Here is a 17,953-nt window from a genome sequence, read left to right on the forward strand (position 1 = left end):
TGCCCCTGGAGAGTGAACCCCTCTCCTGCCCCTGGAGAGTGAACCCCTCACCTGCCCCTGGAGGGTGACCCGTGCCACCTCACCTGTCCCTGGAGGGTGAACCCCTCACCTGCCCCTGGAGAGTGAACCCCTCACCTGCCCCTGGAGGGCGAACCCCTCACCTGTCCCTGGAGGGTGAACCCCTCACCTGCCCCTGGAGAGTGAACCCCTCACCTGCCCCTGGAGGGTGACCCCCTCACCTGCCCCTGGAGGGTGAACCCCTCACCTGCCCCTGGAGGGTGAACCCCTCACCTGCCCCTGGAGGGTGACCACGTGCCCCCTCTCCTGCCCCTGGAGGGTGACCCCGTGCCCCCTCTCCTGCCCCTGGAGGGTGAACCCCTCACCTGCCCCTGGAGGGCGAACCCCTCACCTGCCCCTGGAGAGTGAACCCCTCATCTGCCCCTGGAGGGCGAACCCCTCACCTGCCCCTGGAGGGCGAACCCCTCACCTGCCCCTGGAGGGTGAACCCCTCCCCTGCCCCTGGAGAGTGAACCCCTCACCTGCCCCTGGAGGGCGAACCCCTCACCTGCCCCTGGAGGGCGAACCCCTCACCTGCCCCTGGAGGGCGAACCCCTCTCCTGCCCCTGGAGGGCGAACCCCTCACCTGCCCCTGGAGGGTGACCCCCTCACCTGCCCCTGGAGGGTGACCCCGTGCCCCCTCTCCTGCCCCTGGAGGGTGACCCCGTGCCCCCTGTCCTGCCCATGGAGGGTGACCCCGTGCCCCCTCACCTGTCTCTGGAGGGTGAACCCCTCACCTGCCCCTGGAGAGTGAACCCCTCACCTGCCCCTGGAGGGTGACCCGTGCCCCCTCACCTGTCCCTGGAGGGTGAACCCCTCACCTGCCCCTGGAGGGTGAACCCCTCACCTGCCCCTGGAGAGTGAACCCCTCATCTGCCCCTGGAGGGCGAACCCCTCACCTGCCCCTGGAGGGTGAACCCCTCACCTGCCCCTGGAGGGTGAACCCCTCACCTGCCCCTGGAGGGTGACCCCGTGCCCCCTCTCCTGCCCCTGGAGGGTGAACCCCTCACCTGCCCCTGGAGGGCGAACCCCTCACCTGCCCCTGGAGAGTGAACCCCTCTCCTGCCCCTGGAGAGTGAACCCCTCACCTGCCCCTGGAGGGTGACCCGTGCCCCCTCACCTGTCCCTGGAGGGTGAACCCCTCACCTGCCCCTGGAGAGTGAACCCCTCACCTGCCCCTGGAGGGCGAACCCCTCACCTGTCCCTGGAGGGTGAACCCCTCACCTGCCCCTGGAGAGTGAACCCCTCACCTGCCCCTGGAGGGTGACCCCCTCACCTGCCCCTGGAGGGTGAACCCCTCACCTGCCCCTGGAGGGTGAACCCCTCACCTGCCCCTGGAGGGTGACCACGTGCCCCCTCTCCTGCCCCTGGAGGGTGACCCCGTGCCCCCTCTCCTGCCCCTGGAGGGTGAACCCCTCACCTGCCCCTGGAGGGCGAACCCCTCACCTGCCCCTGGAGAGTGAACCCCTCATCTGCCCCTGGAGGGCGAACCCCTCACCTGCCCCTGGAGGGCGAACCCCTCACCTGCCCCTGGAGGGTGAACCCCTCACCTGCCCCTGGAGAGTGAACCCCTCACCTGCCCCTGGAGGGCGAACCCCTCACCTGCCCCTGGAGGGCGAACCCCTCACCTGCCCCTGGAGGGCGAACCCCTCTCCTGCCCCTGGAGGGCGAACCCCTCACCTGCCCCTGGAGGGTGACCCCCTCACCTGCCCCTGGAGGGTGAACCCCTCACCTGCCCCTGGAGGGCGAACCCCTCACCTGCCCCTGGAGGGCGAACCCCTCACCTGCCCCTGGAGGGCGAACCCCTCTCCTGCCCCTGGAGGGCGAACCCCTCACCTGCCCCTGGAGGGTGAACCCCTCACCTGCCCCTGGAGGGTGACCCCCTCACCTGCCCCTGGAGGGTGAACCCCTCACCTGCCCCTGGAGGGTGACCCCCTCACCTGCCCCTGGAGGGTGAACCCCTCTCCTGCCCCTGGAGGGCGAACCCCTCACCTGCCCCTGGAGGGTGAACCCCTCACCTGCCCCTGGAGGGTGACCCCCTCACCTGCCCCTGGAGGGTGAACCCCTCACCTGCCCCTGGAGGGTGACCCCCTCACCTGCCCCTGGAGGGTGAACCCCTCACCTGCCCCTGGAGGGTGACCCCCTCACCTGCCCCTGGAGGGTGAACCCCTCTCCTGCCCCTGGAGGGCGAACCCCTCACCTGCCCCTGGAGGGTGAACCCCTCACCTGCCCCTGGAGGGTGACCCCCTCACCTGCCCCTGGAGGGTGAACCCCTCACCTGCCCCTGGAGGGTGACCCCCTCACCTGCCCCTGGAGGGTGAACCCCTCACCTGCCCCTGGAGGGTGACCCCCTCACCTGCCCCTGGAGGGTGAACCCGTGCCTCTGGGCCACCCTGGCCGCCTCCGAGGGGCCACCGAGGACGCGGGCCGCCCAGCTGTTGGTGAAGACCCGCAGCCCGAGGCTGAGGCGGAAGCTGAGCAGCAGGAGCAGCCCCATGCCGCCGCCCCTCATGTCGGCCGGGCCTGCGCTCTCCGGCCCCGGGCCCCGGATGTTACCGCTCGAAGTTCAGTCAGGAGTTCGCACCTCTGAGGCGCCGCGCGCTGCCCAGCTGCGCATGCGCAGACAGCACGCATTACCCGACTGCGCATGTGCACCTCTGCAGCGCAGGCGTAGGCCGCGCACGCGCATAGAGGAGTGACTTAACCGTGAAACTCCACTGCGCATGCTGGAGGCTGCGCCGTGTAAATACGGGCACGTGCAGCCTCGTGCAGCGATCCGCCCGGCACGAGCAGCGCTGCAGGAGTGCAGAGGAGGGGCGACGGGGAGCGCGTGAGCCGGAGAGCCCCGCGCGCCCCTCCTCCCGCACGCGCCCCCGCACGCCCCTCCCCCCCCGTGCGTACGCGTCTGTGTCATTCCCTCCCCCCCCCTCCATCCTTCGCCCCCTTTATTCTCCCATGCCCATGCTGCCCCTTCTCTCCATCTTTTCTTTGTTTTTACATCTGTGTCATTCTCTCCTTCGTCTGTTCTTCTCAGAGTCCATCTCTCCTTTCCCCCCTCCATCCTTCGCTCCCATTATTCTCCCAGGCCCATGCTGCTCCTTCTCTCCATCTTTTCTTTGTTTTTACATCTGTGTCATTCTCTCCTTCGTCTGTTCTTCTCTGAGTCCATCTCTCCTTTCCCCCCTCCATCCTTCGCTCCCATTATTCTCCCAGGCCCATGCTGCTCCTTCTCTCCATCTTTCCTTTGTTTTTACGTCTGTGTCATTCTCTCCTTCGTCTGTTCTTCTCTGGGTCCATCTCTCCTTTCCCCCCCTCCATCCTTCGCTCCCTTTATTCTCCAGGCCCATGCTGCTCCTTCGCTCCATCTTTCCTTTGTTTTTACGTCTGTGTCATTCTCTCCTTCGTCTGTTCTTCTCTGAGTCCATCTCTCCTTTCCCCCCTCTCCATCCTTCGCTCCCTTTATTCTCCAGGCCCATGCTGCTCCTTCTCTCCATCTTTTCTTTGTTTTTACGTCTGTGTCATTCTCTCCTTCGTCTGTTCTTCTCTGAGTCATCTCTCCTCCCCCCCCTCCATCCTTCGCCCCCTTTATTCTCCCATGCCCATGCTGCCCCTTCTCTCCATCTTTTCTTTGTTTTTACATCTGTGTCATTCTCTCCTTCGTCTGTTCTTCTCTGAGTCCATCTCTCCTTTCCCCCCTCTCCATCCTTCGCTCCCTTTATTCTCCAGGCCCATGCTGCTCCTTCTCTCCATCTTTTCTTTGTTTTTACATCTGTGTCATTCTCTCCTTCGTCTGTTCTTCTCTGGGTCCATCTCTCCTTTCCCCCCTCTCCATCCTTCGCTCCCTTTATTCTCCAGGCCCATGCTGCTCCTTCTCTCCATCTTTCCTTTGTTTTTACGTCTGTGTCATTCTCACCTTCGTCTGTTCTTCTCTGAGTCCATCTCTCCTTTCCCTCCTCTCCATCCTTCGCTCCCTTTATTCTCCCAGGCCCATGCTGCTCCTTCTCTCCATCTTTCCTTTGTTTTTACGTCTGTGTCATTCTCTCCTTCGTCTGTTCTCTGAGTCCATCTCTCCTTTCCCCCCCTCCATCCTTCGCTCCCTTTATTCTCCCAGGCCCATGCTGCTCCTTCTCTACATCTTTTATTTGTTTTTACATCTGTGTCATTCTCTCCGTCTGTTCTTCTTGGAGTCCATCTCTCCTTTTCCCCCCTCTCCATCCTTCGCCCCCTTTATTCTCCAGGCCCATGCTGCTCCTTCTCTCCATCTTTTCTTTGTTTTTACATCTGTGTCATTCTCACCTTCGTCTGTTCTTCTCTGAGTCCATCTCTCCTTTCCCCCCTCCATCCTTCGCTCCCATTATTCTCCAGGCCCATGCTGCTCCTTCTCTCCATCTTTTCTTTGTTTTTACGTCTGTGTCATTCTCTCCTTCGTCTGTTCTCTGAGTCCATCTCTCCTTTCCCCCCCCTCCATCCTTCGCTCCCTTTATTCTCCCAGGCCCATGCTGCTCCTTCTCTACATCTTTTATTAGTTTTTACATCTGTGTCATTCTCTCCGTCTGTTCTTCTTGGAGTCCATCTCTCCTTTTCCCCCCTCTCCATCCTTCGCCCCCTTTATTCTCCAGGCCCATGCTGCTCCTTCTCTCCATCTTTCCTTTGTTTTTACATCTGTGTCATTCTCTCCTTCGTCTGTTCTTCTCTGAGTCCATCTCTCCTTTCCCCCTCTCCATCCTTTGCTCCCTTTATTCTCCCATGCCCATGCTGCTCCTTCTCTCCATCTTTTCTTTGTTTTTACATCTGTGTCATTCTCTCCTTCGTCTGTTCTTCTCTGAGTCCATCTCTCCTTTCCCCTCTCCATCCTTCGCTCCCTTTATTCTCCAGGCCCATGCTGCTCCTTCTCTCCATCTTTTCTTTGTTTTTACATCTGTGTCATTCTCTCCTTCGTCTGTTCTCTGAGTCCATCTCTCCTTTCCCCCCCCTCCATCCTTCGCTCCCTTTATTCTCCCAGGCCCATGCTGCTCCTTCTCTACATCTTTTATTTGTTTTTACATCTGTGTCATTCTCTCCGTCTGTTCTTCTTGGAGTCCATCTCTCCTTTTCCCCCCTCTCCATCCTTCGCCCCCTTTATTCTCCAGGCCCATGCTGCTCCTTCTCTCCATCTTTTCTTTGTTTTTATATCTATGTCATTCTCTCCTCTGTCTGTTCTTCTCTGAGCCCATCTCTCCTTTCCCCCCTCCATCCTTCGCTCCCTTTATTCTCCCAGGCCCATGCTGCTCCTTCTCTCCATCTTTTCTTTGTTTTTACATCTGTGTCATTCTCTCCTTCGTCTGTTCTTCTCTGAATCCATCTCTCCTTTCCCCCCTCCATCCTTCGCTCCCTTTATTCTCCAGGCCCATGCTGCTCCTTCTCTCCATCTTTCCTTTGTTTTTACGTCTGTGTCATTCTCTCCTTCGTCTGTTCTTCTCTGGGTCCATCTCTCCTTTCCCTCTTCTCCATCCTTCGCTCCCTTTATTCTCCCAGGCCCATGCTGCTCCTTCTCTCCATCTTTTCTTTGTTTTTATATCTATGTCATTCTCTCCTCTGTCTGTTCTTCTCTGAGTCCATCTCTCCCTTCCCCCCTCCATCCTTCGCCCCCTTTATTCTCCCAGGCCCATGCTGCTCCTTCTCTCCATCTTTTCTTTGTTTTTACATCTGTGTCATTCTCTCCTTCGTCTGTTCTTCTCTGAGTCATCTCTCCTCCCCCCCCTCCATCCTTCGCCCCCTTTATTCTCCCATGCCCATGCTGCTCCTTCTCTCCATCTTTTCTTTGTTTTTACATCTGTGTCATTCTCTCCTTCGTCTGATCTTCTCAGAGTCCATCTCTCCTTTCCCCCCCTCCATCCTTCGCTCCCTTTATTCTCCAGGCCCATGCTGCTCCTCCGCTCCATCTTTTCTTTGTTTTTACATCTGTGTCATTCTCTCCTTCGTCTGTTCTTCTCTGAGTCCATCTCTCCTTTCCCCCCTCCATCCTTCGCTCCCATTATTCTCCCAGGCCCATGCTGCTCCTTCTCTCCATCTTTCCTTTGTTTTTACGTCTGTGTCATTCTCTCCTTCGTCTGTTCTTCTCTGGGTCCATCTCTCCTTTCCCCCCTCTCCATCCTTCGCTCCCTTTATTCTCCCAGGCCCATGCTGCTCCTTCTCTCCATCTTTTCTTTGTTTTTATATCTATGTCATTCTCTCCTCTGTCTGTTCTTCTCTGAGTCCATCTCTCCCTTCCCCCCTCCATCCTTCGCCCCCTTTATTCTCCCAGGCCCATGCTGCTCCTTCTCTCCATCTTTTCTTTGTTTTTACATCTGTGTCATTCTCTCCTTCGTCTGTTCTTCTCTGAGTCATCTCTCCTCCCCCCCCCTCCATCCTTCGCCCCCTTTATTCTCCCATGCCCATGCTGCTCCTTCTCTCCATCTTTTCTTTGTTTTTACATCTGTGTCATTCTCTCCTTCGTCTGATCTTCTCTGAGTCCATCTCTCCTTTCCCCCCCTCCATCCTTCGCTCCCTTTATTCTCCAGGCGCATGCTGCTCCTTCGCTCCATCTTTTCTTTGTTTTTACATCTGTGTCATTCTCTCCTTCGTCTGTTCTTCTCTGAGTCCATCTCTCTTTTCCCCCCTCCATCCTTCGCTCCCATTATTCTCCCAGGCCCATGCTGCTCCTTCTCTCCATCTTTCCTTTGTTTTTACGTCTGTGTCATTCTCTCCTTCGTCTGTTCTTCTCTGGGTCCATCTCTCCTTTCCCCCCTCTCCATCCTTCGCTCCCTTTATTCTCCCAGGCCCATGCTGCTCCTTCTCTCCATCTTTTCTTTGTTTTTATATCTATGTCATTCTCTCCTCTGTCTGTTCTTCTCTGAGTCCATCTCTCCCTTCCCCCCTCCATCCTTCGCTCCCTTTATTCTCCAGGCCCATGCTGCTCCTTCTCTCCATCTTTTCTTTGTTTTTACATCTGTGTCATTCTCTCCTTCGTCTGTTCTTCTCTGAGTCATCTCTCCTCCCCCCCCCCCATCCTTCGCCCCCTTTATTCTCCCAGGCCCATGCTGCTCCTTCTCTCCATCTTTCCTTTGTTTTTACGTCTGTGTCATTCTCTCCTTCGTCTGTTCTTCTCTGTGTCCATCTCTCCTTTCCCCCCTCCATCCTTCGCTCCCTTTATTCTCCCAGGCCCATGCTGCTCCTTCTCTCCATCTTTTCTTTGTTTTTATATCTATGTCATTCTCTCCTCTGTCTGTTCTTCTCTGAGTCCATCTCTCCCTTCCCCCCTCCATCCTTCGCCCCCTTTATTCTCCCAGGCCCATGCTGCTCCTTCTCTCCATCTTTTCTTTGTTTTTACATCTGTGTCATTCTCTCCTTCGTCTGTTCTTCTCTGAGTCATCTCTCCTCCCCCCCTCCATCCTTCGCCCCCTTTATTCTCCCATGCCCATGCTGCTCCTTCTCTCCATCTTTTCTTTGTTTTTACATCTGTGTCATTCTCTCCTTCGTCTGATCTTCTCTGAGTCCATCTCTCCTTTCCCCCCCTCCATCCTTCGCTCCCTTTATTCTCCAGGCCCATGCTGCTCCTTCGCTCCATCTTTTCTTTGTTTTTACATCTGTGTCATTCTCTCCTTCGTCTGTTCTTCTCTGAGTCCATCTCTCCTTTCCCCCCTCCATCCTTCGCTCCCATTATTCTCCCAGGCCCATGCTGCTCCTTCTCTCCATCTTTCCTTTGTTTTTACGTCTGTGTCATTCTCTCCTTCGTCTGTTCTTCTCTGGGTCCATCTCTCCTTTCCCCCCTCTCCATCCTTCGCTCCCTTTATTCTCCCAGGCCCATGCTGCTCCTTCTCTCCATCTTTTCTTTGTTTTTATATCTATGTCATTCTCTCCTCTGTCTGTTCTTCTCTGAGTCCATCTCTCCCTTCCCCCCTCCATCCTTCGCCCCCTTTATTCTCCCAGGCCCATGCTGCTCCTTCTCTCCATCTTTTCTTTGTTTTTACATCTGTGTCATTCTCTCCTTCGTCTGTTCTTCTCTGAGTCATCTCTCCTCCCCCCCTCCATCCTTCGCCCCCTTTATTCTCCCATGCCCATGCTGCTCCTTCTCTCCATCTTTTCTTTGTTTTTACATCTGTGTCATTCTCTCCTTCGTCTGATCTTCTCTGAGTCCATCTCTCCTTTCCCCCCCTCCATCCTTCGCTCCCTTTATTCTCCAGGCCCATGCTGCTCCTTCGCTCCATCTTTTCTTTGTTTTTACATCTGTGTCATTCTCTCCTTCGTCTGTTCTTCTCTGAGTCCATCTCTCCTTTCCCCCCTCCATCCTTCGCTCCCATTATTCTCCCAGGCCCATGCTGCTCCTTCTCTCCATCTTTCCTTTGTTTTTACGTCTGTGTCATTCTCTCCTTCGTCTGTTCTTCTCTGGGTCCATCTCTCCTTTCCCCCCTCTCCATCCTTCGCTCCCTTTATTCTCCCAGGCCCATGCTGCTCCTTCTCTCCATCTTTTCTTTGTTTTTATATCTATGTCATTCTCTCCTCTGTCTGTTCTTCTCTGAGTCCATCTCTCCCTTCCCCCCTCCATCCTTCGCTCCCTTTATTCTCCAGGCCCATGCTGCTCCTTCGCTCCATCTTTTCTTTGTTTTTACGTCTGTGTCATTCTCACCTTCGTCTGATCTTCTCTGAGTCATCTCTCCTCCCCCCCCTCCATCCTTCGCCCCCTTTATTCTCCCATGCCCATGCTGCTCCTTCTCTCCATCTTTTCTTTGTTTTTACATCTGTGTCATTCTCTCCTTCGTCTGATCTTCTCTGAGTCCATCTCTCCTTTCCCCCCTCCATCCTTCGCTCCCTTTATTCTCCAGGCCCATGCTGCTCCTTCGCTCCATCTTTTCTTTGTTTTTACATCTGTGTCATTCTCTCCTTCGTCTGTTCTTCTCTGAGTCCATCTCTCCTTTCCCCCCTCCATCCTTCGCTCCCATTATTCTCCCAGGCCCATGCTGCTCCTTCTCTCCATCTTTCCTTTGTTTTTACATCTGTGTCATTCTCTCCTTCGTCTGATCTTCTCTGAGTCCATCTCTCCTTTCCCCCCCTCCATCCTTCGCTCCCTTTATTCTCCAGGCCCATGCTGCTCCTTCTCTCCATCTTTTCTTTGTTTTTATATCTATGTCATTCTCTCCTCTGTCTGTTCTTCTCTGAGTCCATCTCTCCCTTCCCCCCTCCATCCTTCGCCCCCTTTATTCTCCCAGGCCCATGCTGCTCCTTCTCTCCATCTTTTCTTTGTTTTTACATCTGTGTCATTCTCTCCTTCGTCTGTTCTTCTCTGAGTCATCTCTCCTCCCCCCCCCTCCATCCTTCGCCCCCTTTATTCTCCCATGCCCATGCTGCCCCTTCTCTCCATCTTTTCTTTGTTTTTACATCTGTGTCATTCTCTCCTTCGTCTGTTCTTCTCTGAGTCCATCTCTCCTTTCCCCCCTCTCCATCCTTCGCTCCCTTTATTCTCCAGGCCCATGCTGCTCCTTCTCTCCATCTTTTCTTTGTTTTTACATCTGTGTCATTCTCTCCTTCGTCTGTTCTTCTCTGGGTCCATCTCTCCTTTCCCCCCTCTCCATCCTTCGCTCCCTTTATTCTCCAGGCCCATGCTGCTCCTTCTCTCCATCTTTCCTTTGTTTTTACGTCTGTGTCATTCTCACCTTCGTCTGTTCTTCTCTGAGTCCATCTCTCCTTTCCCTCCTCTCCATCCTTCGCTCCCTTTATTCTCCCAGGCCCATGCTGCTCCTTCTCTCCATCTTTCCTTTGTTTTTACGTCTGTGTCATTCTCTCCTTCGTCTGTTCTCTGAGTCCATCTCTCCTTTCCCCCCCCTCCATCCTTCGCTCCCTTTATTCTCCCAGGCCCATGCTGCTCCTTCTCTACATCTTTTATTTGTTTTTACATCTGTGTCATTCTCTCCGTCTGTTCTTCTTGGAGTCCATCTCTCCTTTTCCCCCCTCTCCATCCTTCGCCCCCTTTATTCTCCAGGCCCATGCTGCTCCTTCTCTCCATCTTTTCTTTGTTTTTATATCTATGTCATTCTCTCCTCTGTCTGTTCTTCTCTGAGTCCATCTCTCCCTTCCCCCCTCCATCCTTCGCTCCCTTTATTCTCCCAGGCCCATGCTGCTCCTTCTCTCCATCTTTTCTTTGTTTTTACATCTGTGTCATTCTCTCCTTCGTCTGTTCTTCTCTGAATCCATCTCTCCTTTCCCCCCTCCATCCTTCGCTCCCTTTATTCTCCAGGCCCATGCTGCTCCTTCTCTCCATCTTTCCTTTGTTTTTACGTCTGTGTCATTCTCTCCTTCGTCTGTTCTTCTCTGGGTCCATCTCTCCTTTCCCTCTTCTCCATCCTTCGACCCCTTTATTCTCCAGGCCCACGCTGCTCCTTCTCTCCATCTTTCCTTTGTTTTTACGTCTGTGTCATTCTCTCCTTCGTCTGTTCTTCTCTGGGTCCATCTCTCCTTTCCCCCCTCCATCCTTCGCTCCCTTTATTCTCCCAGGCCCATGCTGCTCCTTCTCTCCATCTTTTCTTTGTTTTTATATCTATGTCATTCTCTCCTCTGTCTGTTCTTCTCTGAGTCCATCTCTCCCTTCCCCCCTCCATCCTTCGCCCCCTTTATTCTCCCAGGCCCATGCTGCTCCTTCTCTCCATCTTTTCTTTGTTTTTACATCTGTGTCATTCTCTCCTTCGTCTGTTCTTCTCTGAGTCATCTCTCCTCCCCCCCCTCCATCCTTCGCCCCCTTTATTCTCCCATGCCCATGCTGCTCCTTCTCTCCATCTTTTCTTTGTTTTTACATCTGTGTCATTCTCTCCTTCGTCTGATCTTCTCAGAGTCCATCTCTCCTTTCCCCCCCTCCATCCTTCGCTCCCTTTATTCTCCAGGCCCATGCTGCTCCTTCGCTCCATCTTTTCTTTGTTTTTACATCTGTGTCATTCTCTCCTTCGTCTGTTCTTCTCTGAGTCCATCTCTCCTTTCCCCCCTCCATCCTTCGCTCCCATTATTCTCCCAGGCCCATGCTGCTCCTTCTCTCCATCTTTCCTTTGTTTTTACGTCTGTGTCATTCTCTCCTTCGTCTGTTCTTCTCTGGGTCCATCTCTCCTTTCCCCCCTCTCCATCCTTCGCTCCCTTTATTCTCCCAGGCCCATGCTGCTCCTTCTCTCCATCTTTTCTTTGTTTTTATATCTATGTCATTCTCTCCTCTGTCTGTTCTTCTCTGAGTCCATCTCTCCCTTCCCCCCTCCATCCTTCGCCCCCTTTATTCTCCCAGGCCCATGCTGCTCCTTCTCTCCATCTTTTCTTTGTTTTTACATCTGTGTCATTCTCTCCTTTGTCTGTTCTTCTCTGAGTCATCTCTCCTCCCCCCCCTCCATCCTTCGCCCCCTTTATTCTCCCATGCCCATGCTGCTCCTTCTCTCCATCTTTTCTTTGTTTTTACATCTGTGTCATTCTCTCCTTCGTCTGATCTTCTCTGAGTCCATCTCTCCTTTCCCCCCCTCCATCCTTCGCTCCCTTTATTCTCCAGGCCCATGCTGCTCCTTCGCTCCATCTTTTCTTTGTTTTTACATCTGTGTCATTCTCTCCTTCGTCTGTTCTTCTCTGAGTCCATCTCTCCTTTCCCCCCTCCATCCTTCGCTCCCATTATTCTCCCAGGCCCATGCTGCTCCTTCTCTCCATCTTTCCTTTGTTTTTACGTCTGTGTCATTCTCTCCTTCGTCTGTTCTTCTCTGGGTCCATCTCTCCTTTCCCCCCTCTCCATCCTTCGCTCCCTTTATTCTCCCAGGCCCATGCTGCTCCTTCTCTCCATCTTTTCTTTGTTTTTATATCTATGTCATTCTCTCCTCTGTCTGTTCTTCTCTGAGTCCATCTCTCCCTTCCCCCCTCCATCCTTCGCTCCCTTTATTCTCCAGGCCCATGCTGCTCCTTCTCTCCATCTTTTCTTTGTTTTTACATCTGTGTCATTCTCTCCTTCGTCTGTTCTTCTCTGAGTCATCTCTCCTCCCCCCCCCCCCATCCTTCGCCCCCTTTATTCTCCCAGGCCCATGCTGCTCCTTCTCTCCATCTTTCCTTTGTTTTTACGTCTGTGTCATTCTCTCCTTCGTCTGTTCTTCTCTGGGTCCATCTCTCCTTTCCCCCCTCCATCCTTCGCTCCCTTTATTCTCCCAGGCCCATGCTGCTCCTTCTCTCCATCTTTTCTTTGTTTTTATATCTATGTCATTCTCTCCTCTGTCTGTTCTTCTCTGAGTCCATCTCTCCCTTCCCCCCTCCATCCTTCGCCCCCTTTATTCTCCCAGGCCCATGCTGCTCCTTCTCTCCATCTTTTCTTTGTTTTTACATCTGTGTCATTCTCTCCTTCGTCTGTTCTTCTCTGAGTCATCTCTCCTCCCCCCCCTCCATCCTTCGCCCCCTTTATTCTCCCATGCCCATGCTGCTCCTTCTCTCCATCTTTTCTTTGTTTTTACATCTGTGTCATTCTCTCCTTCGTCTGATCTTCTCTGAGTCCATCTCTCCTTTCCCCCCCTCCATCCTTCGCTCCCTTTATTCTCCAGGCCCATGCTGCTCCTTCGCTCCATCTTTTCTTTGTTTTTACATCTGTGTCATTCTCTCCTTCGTCTGTTCTTCTCTGAGTCCATCTCTCCTTTCCCCCCTCCATCCTTCGCTCCCATTATTCTCCCAGGCCCATGCTGCTCCTTCTCTCCATCTTTCCTTTGTTTTTACGTCTGTGTCATTCTCTCCTTCGTCTGTTCTTCTCTGGGTCCATCTCTCCTTTCCCCCCTCTCCATCCTTCGCTCCCTTTATTCTCCCAGGCCCATGCTGCTCCTTCTCTCCATCTTTTCTTTGTTTTTATATCTATGTCATTCTCTCCTCTGTCTGTTCTTCTCTGAGTCCATCTCTCCCTTCCCCCCTCCATCCTTCGCCCCCTTTATTCTCCCAGGCCCATGCTGCTCCTTCTCTCCATCTTTTCTTTGTTTTTACATCTGTGTCATTCTCTCCTTCGTCTGTTCTTCTCTGAGTCATCTCTCCTCCCCCCCCTCCATCCTTCGCCCCCTTTATTCTCCCATGCCCATGCTGCTCCTTCTCTCCATCTTTTCTTTGTTTTTACATCTGTGTCATTCTCTCCTTCGTCTGATCTTCTCTGAGTCCATCTCTCCTTTCCCCCCCTCCATCCTTCGCTCCCTTTATTCTCCAGGCCCATGCTGCTCCTTCGCTCCATCTTTTCTTTGTTTTTACATCTGTGTCATTCTCTCCTTCGTCTGTTCTTCTCTGAGTCCATCTCTCCTTTCCCCCCTCCATCCTTCGCTCCCATTATTCTCCCAGGCCCATGCTGCTCCTTCTCTCCATCTTTCCTTTGTTTTTACGTCTGTGTCTTTCTCTCCTTCGTCTGTTCTTCTCTGGGTCCATCTCTCCTTTCCCCCCTCTCCATCCTTCGCTCCCTTTATTCTCCCAGGCCCATGCTGCTCCTTCTCTCCATCTTTTCTTTGTTTTTATATCTATGTCATTCTCTCCTCTGTCTGTTCTTCTCTGAGTCCATCTCTCCCTTCCCCCCTCCATCCTTCGCTCCCTTTATTCTCCAGGCCCATGCTGCTCCTTCGCTCCATCTTTTCTTTGTTTTTACGTCTGTGTCATTCTCACCTTCGTCTGATCTTCTCTGAGTCATCTCTCCTCCCCCCCCCTCCATCCTTCGCCCCCTTTATTCTCCCATGCCCATGCTGCTCCTTCTCTCCATCTTTTCTTTGTTTTTACATCTGTGTCATTCTCTCCTTCGTCTGATCTTCTCTGAGTCCATCTCTCCTTTCCCCCCCTCCATCCTTCGCTCCCTTTATTCTCCAGGCCCATGCTGCTCCTTCGCTCCATCTTTTCTTTGTTTTTACATCTGTGTCATTCTCTCCTTCGTCTGTTCTTCTCTGAGTCCATCTCTCCTTTCCCCCCTCCATCCTTCGCTCCCATTATTCTCCCAGGCCCATGCTGCTCCTTCTCTCCATCTTTCCTTTGTTTTTACATCTGTGTCATTCTCTCCTTCGTCTGATCTTCTCTGAGTCCATCTCTCCTTTCCCCCCCTCCATCCTTCGCTCCCTTTATTCTCCAGGCCCATGCTGCTCCTTCTCTCCATCTTTTCTTTGTTTTTATATCTATGTCATTCTCTCCTCTGTCTGTTCTTCTCTGAGTCCATCTCTCCCTTCCCCCCTCCATCCTTCGCCCCCTTTATTCTCCCAGGCCCATGCTGCTCCTTCTCTCCATCTTTTCTTTGTTTTTACATCTGTGTCATTCTCTCCTTCGTCTGTTCTTCTCTGAGTCATCTCTCCTCCCCCCCCCTCCATCCTTCGCCCCCTTTATTCTCCCATGCCCATGCTGCCCCTTCTCTCCATCTTTTCTTTGTTTTTACATCTGTGTCATTCTCTCCTTCGTCTGTTCTTCTCTGAGTCCATCTCTCCTTTCCCCCCTCTCCATCCTTCGCTCCCTTTATTCTCCAGGCCCATGCTGCTCCTTCTCTCCATCTTTTCTTTGTTTTTACATCTGTGTCATTCTCTCCTTCGTCTGTTCTTCTCTGGGTCCATCTCTCCTTTCCCCCCTCTCCATCCTTCGCTCCCTTTATTCTCCAGGCCCATGCTGCTCCTTCTCTCCATCTTTCCTTTGTTTTTACGTCTGTGTCATTCTCACCTTCGTCTGTTCTTCTCTGAGTCCATCTCTCCTTTCCCTCCTCTCCATCCTTCGCTCCCTTTATTCTCCCAGGCCCATGCTGCTCCTTCTCTCCATCTTTCCTTTGTTTTTACGTCTGTGTCATTCTATCCTTCGTCTGTTCTCTGAGTCCATCTCTCCTTTCCCCCCCCTCCATCCTTCGCTCCCTTTATTCTCCCAGGCCCATGCTGCTCCTTCTCTACATCTTTTATTTGTTTTTACATCTGTGTCATTCTCTCCGTCTGTTCTTCTTGGAGTCCATCTCTCCTTTTCCCCCCTCTCCATCCTTCGCCCCCTTTATTCTCCAGGCCCATGCTGCTCCTTCTCTCCATCTTTCCTTTGTTTTTACGTCTGTGTCTTTCTCTCCTTCGTCTGTTCTTCTCTGGGTCCATCTCTCCTTTCCCCCCTCTCCATCCTTCGCTCCCTTTATTCTCCCAGGCCCATGCTGCTCCTTCTCTCCATCTTTTCTTTGTTTTTATATCTATGTCATTCTCTCCTCTGTCTGTTCTTCTCTGAGTCCATCTCTCCCTTCCCCCCTCCATCCTTCGCTCCCTTTATTCTCCAGGCCCATGCTGCTCCTTCGCTCCATCTTTTCTTTGTTTTTACGTCTGTGTCATTCTCACCTTCGTCTGATCTTCTCTGAGTCATCTCTCCTCCCCCCCCCTCCATCCTTCGCCCCCTTTATTCTCCCATGCCCATGCTGCTCCTTCTCTCCATCTTTTCTTTGTTTTTACATCTGTGTCATTCTCTCCTTCGTCTGATCTTCTCTGAGTCCATCTCTCCTTTCCCCCCCTCCATCCTTCGCTCCCTTTATTCTCCAGGCCCATGCTGCTCCTTCGCTCCATCTTTTCTTTGTTTTTACATCTGTGTCATTCTCTCCTTCGTCTGTTCTTCTCTGAGTCCATCTCTCCTTTCCCCCCTCCATCCTTCGCTCCCATTATTCTCCCAGGCCCATGCTGCTCCTTCTCTCCATCTTTCCTTTGTTTTTACATCTGTGTCATTCTCTCCTTCGTCTGATCTTCTCTGAGTCCATCTCTCCTTTCCCCCCCTCCATCCTTCGCTCCCTTTATTCTCCAGGCCCATGCTGCTCCTTCTCTCCATCTTTTCTTTGTTTTTATATCTATGTCATTCTCTCCTCTGTCTGTTCTTCTCTGAGTCCATCTCTCCCTTCCCCCCTCCATCCTTCGCCCCCTTTATTCTCCCAGGCCCATGCTGCTCCTTCTCTCCATCTTTTCTTTGTTTTTACATGTGTCATTCTCTCCTTCGTCTGTTCTTCTCTGAGTCATCTCTCCTCCCCCCCCCTCCATCCTTCGCCCCCTTTATTCTCCCATGCCCATGCTGCCCCTTCTCTCCATCTTTTCTTTGTTTTTACATCTGTGTCATTCTCTCCTTCGTCTGTTCTTCTCTGAGTCCATCTCTCCTTTCCCCCCTCTCCATCCTTCGCTCCCTTTATTCTCCAGGCCCATGCTGCTCCTTCTCTCCATCTTTTCTTTGTTTTTACATCTGTGTCATTCTCTCCTTCGTCTGTTCTTCTCTGGGTCCATCTCTCCTTTCCCCCCTCTCCATCCTTCGCTCCCTTTATTCTCCAGGCCCATGCTGCTCCTTCTCTCCATCTTTCCTTTGTTTTTACGTCTGTGTCATTCTCACCTTCGTCTGTTCTTCTCTGAGTCCATCTCTCCTTTCCCTCCTCTCCATCCTTCGCTCCCTTTATTCTCCCAGGCCCATGCTGCTCCTTCTCTCCATCTTTCCTTTGTTTTTACGTCTGTGTCATTCTATCCTTCGTCTGTTCTCTGAGTCCATCTCTCCTTTCCCCCCCCTCCATCCTTCGCTCCCTTTATTCTCCCAGGCCCATGCTGCTCCTTCTCTACATCTTTTATTTGTTTTTACATCTGTGTCATTCTCTCCGTCTGTTCTTCTTGGAGTCCATCTCTCCTTTTCCCCCCTCTCCATCCTTCGCCCCCTTTATTCTCCAGGCCCATGCTGCTCCTTCTCTCCATCTTTTCTTTGTTTTTATATCTATGTCATTCTCTCCTCTGTCTGTTCTTCTCTGAGTCCATCTCTCCCTTCCCCCCTCCATCCTTCGCTCCCTTTATTCTCCCAGGCCCATGCTGCTCCTTCTCTCCATCTTTTCTTTGTTTTTACATCTGTGTCATTCTCTCCTTCGTCTGTTCTTCTCTGAGTCATCTCTCCTCCCCCCCCCTCCATCCTTCGCCCCCTTTATTCTCCCATGCCCATGCTGCTCCTTCTCTCCATCTTTTCTTTGTTTTTACATCTGTGTCATTCTCTCCTTCGTCTGTTCTTCTCTGAGTCCATCTCTCCTTTCCCCCTCTCCATCCTTCGCTCCCTTTATTCTCCAGGCCCATGCTGCTCCTTCTCTCCATCTTTTCTTTGTTTTTACATCTGTGTCATTCTCTCCTCTGTCTGTTCTTCTCTGAGCCCATCTCTCCTTTCCCCCCTCCATCCTTCGCCCCCTTTATTCTCCCAGGCGCATGCTGCTCCTTCTCTCCATCTTTCCTTTGCTTTTACGTCTGTGTCATTCTCTCCTTCATCTGTTCTTCTCTGAGTCCATCTCTCCTTTCCCTCCTCTCCATCCTTCGCTCCCTTTACTCTCCCTGGCCCATGCTGCTCCTTCTCTCCATCTTTCCTTTGTTTTTACGTCTGTGTCATTCTCTCCTTCGTCTGTTCTTCTCTGAGTCCATCTCTCCTTTCCCTCCTCTCCATCCTTCGCTCCATTTATTCTCCCAGGCCTATGCTGCTCCTTCTCTCCATCTTTCCTTTGTTTTTACCTCTGTGTCATTCTCTCCTTCGTCTGTTCTCTGAGTCCATCTCTCCTTTCCCCCCTCCATCCTTCGCTCCCTTTATTCTCCCAGGCCCATGCTGTTCCTTCTCTCCATCTTTTCTTTGTTTTTACATCTGTGTCATTCTCTCCTTCGTCTGTTCTTCTTGGAGTCCATCTCTCGTTTCCCCCCTCTCCATCCTTCGCCCCCTTTATTCTCCAGGCCCATGCTGCTCCTTCTCTCCATCTTTTCTTTGTTTTTACATCTGTGTCATTCTCTCCTTCGTCTGTTCTTCTCTGAGTCATCTCTCCTCCCCCCCTCCATCCTTCGCCCCCTTTATTCTCCAGGCCCATGCTGCTCCTTCTCTCCATCTTTTCTTTGTTTTTACATCTGTGTCATTCTCTCCTTCGTCTGTTCTTCTCTGAGTCCATCTCTCC

The 17,953-nt window shown here is 52.7% G+C and overlaps 1 protein-coding gene across 1 annotated transcript in view; it reads right to left on the minus strand.

Moving 5' to 3' along the window:
- Positions 1–2,698, minus strand: part of PCSK4 (proprotein convertase subtilisin/kexin type 4) — a 2,195,633-nt gene extending 2,192,935 nt beyond the window's left edge. Inside the window, exon 1 of the mRNA XM_069215864.1 lies at positions 2,406–2,698. Within this exon, the coding sequence (XP_069071965.1) occupies positions 2,406–2,569 (164 nt within the window). The 5' untranslated portion in view covers positions 2,570–2,698. The remainder of the gene's footprint in view (positions 1–2,405) is intronic.
- Between the last annotated feature and the right edge of the window lie 15,255 nt (positions 2,699–17,953).

Source organism: Pleurodeles waltl, chromosome 12, assembly GCF_031143425.1.
Source record: "Pleurodeles waltl isolate 20211129_DDA chromosome 12, aPleWal1.hap1.20221129, whole genome shotgun sequence".
Taxonomy (NCBI): domain Eukaryota; kingdom Metazoa; phylum Chordata; class Amphibia; order Caudata; family Salamandridae; genus Pleurodeles; species Pleurodeles waltl.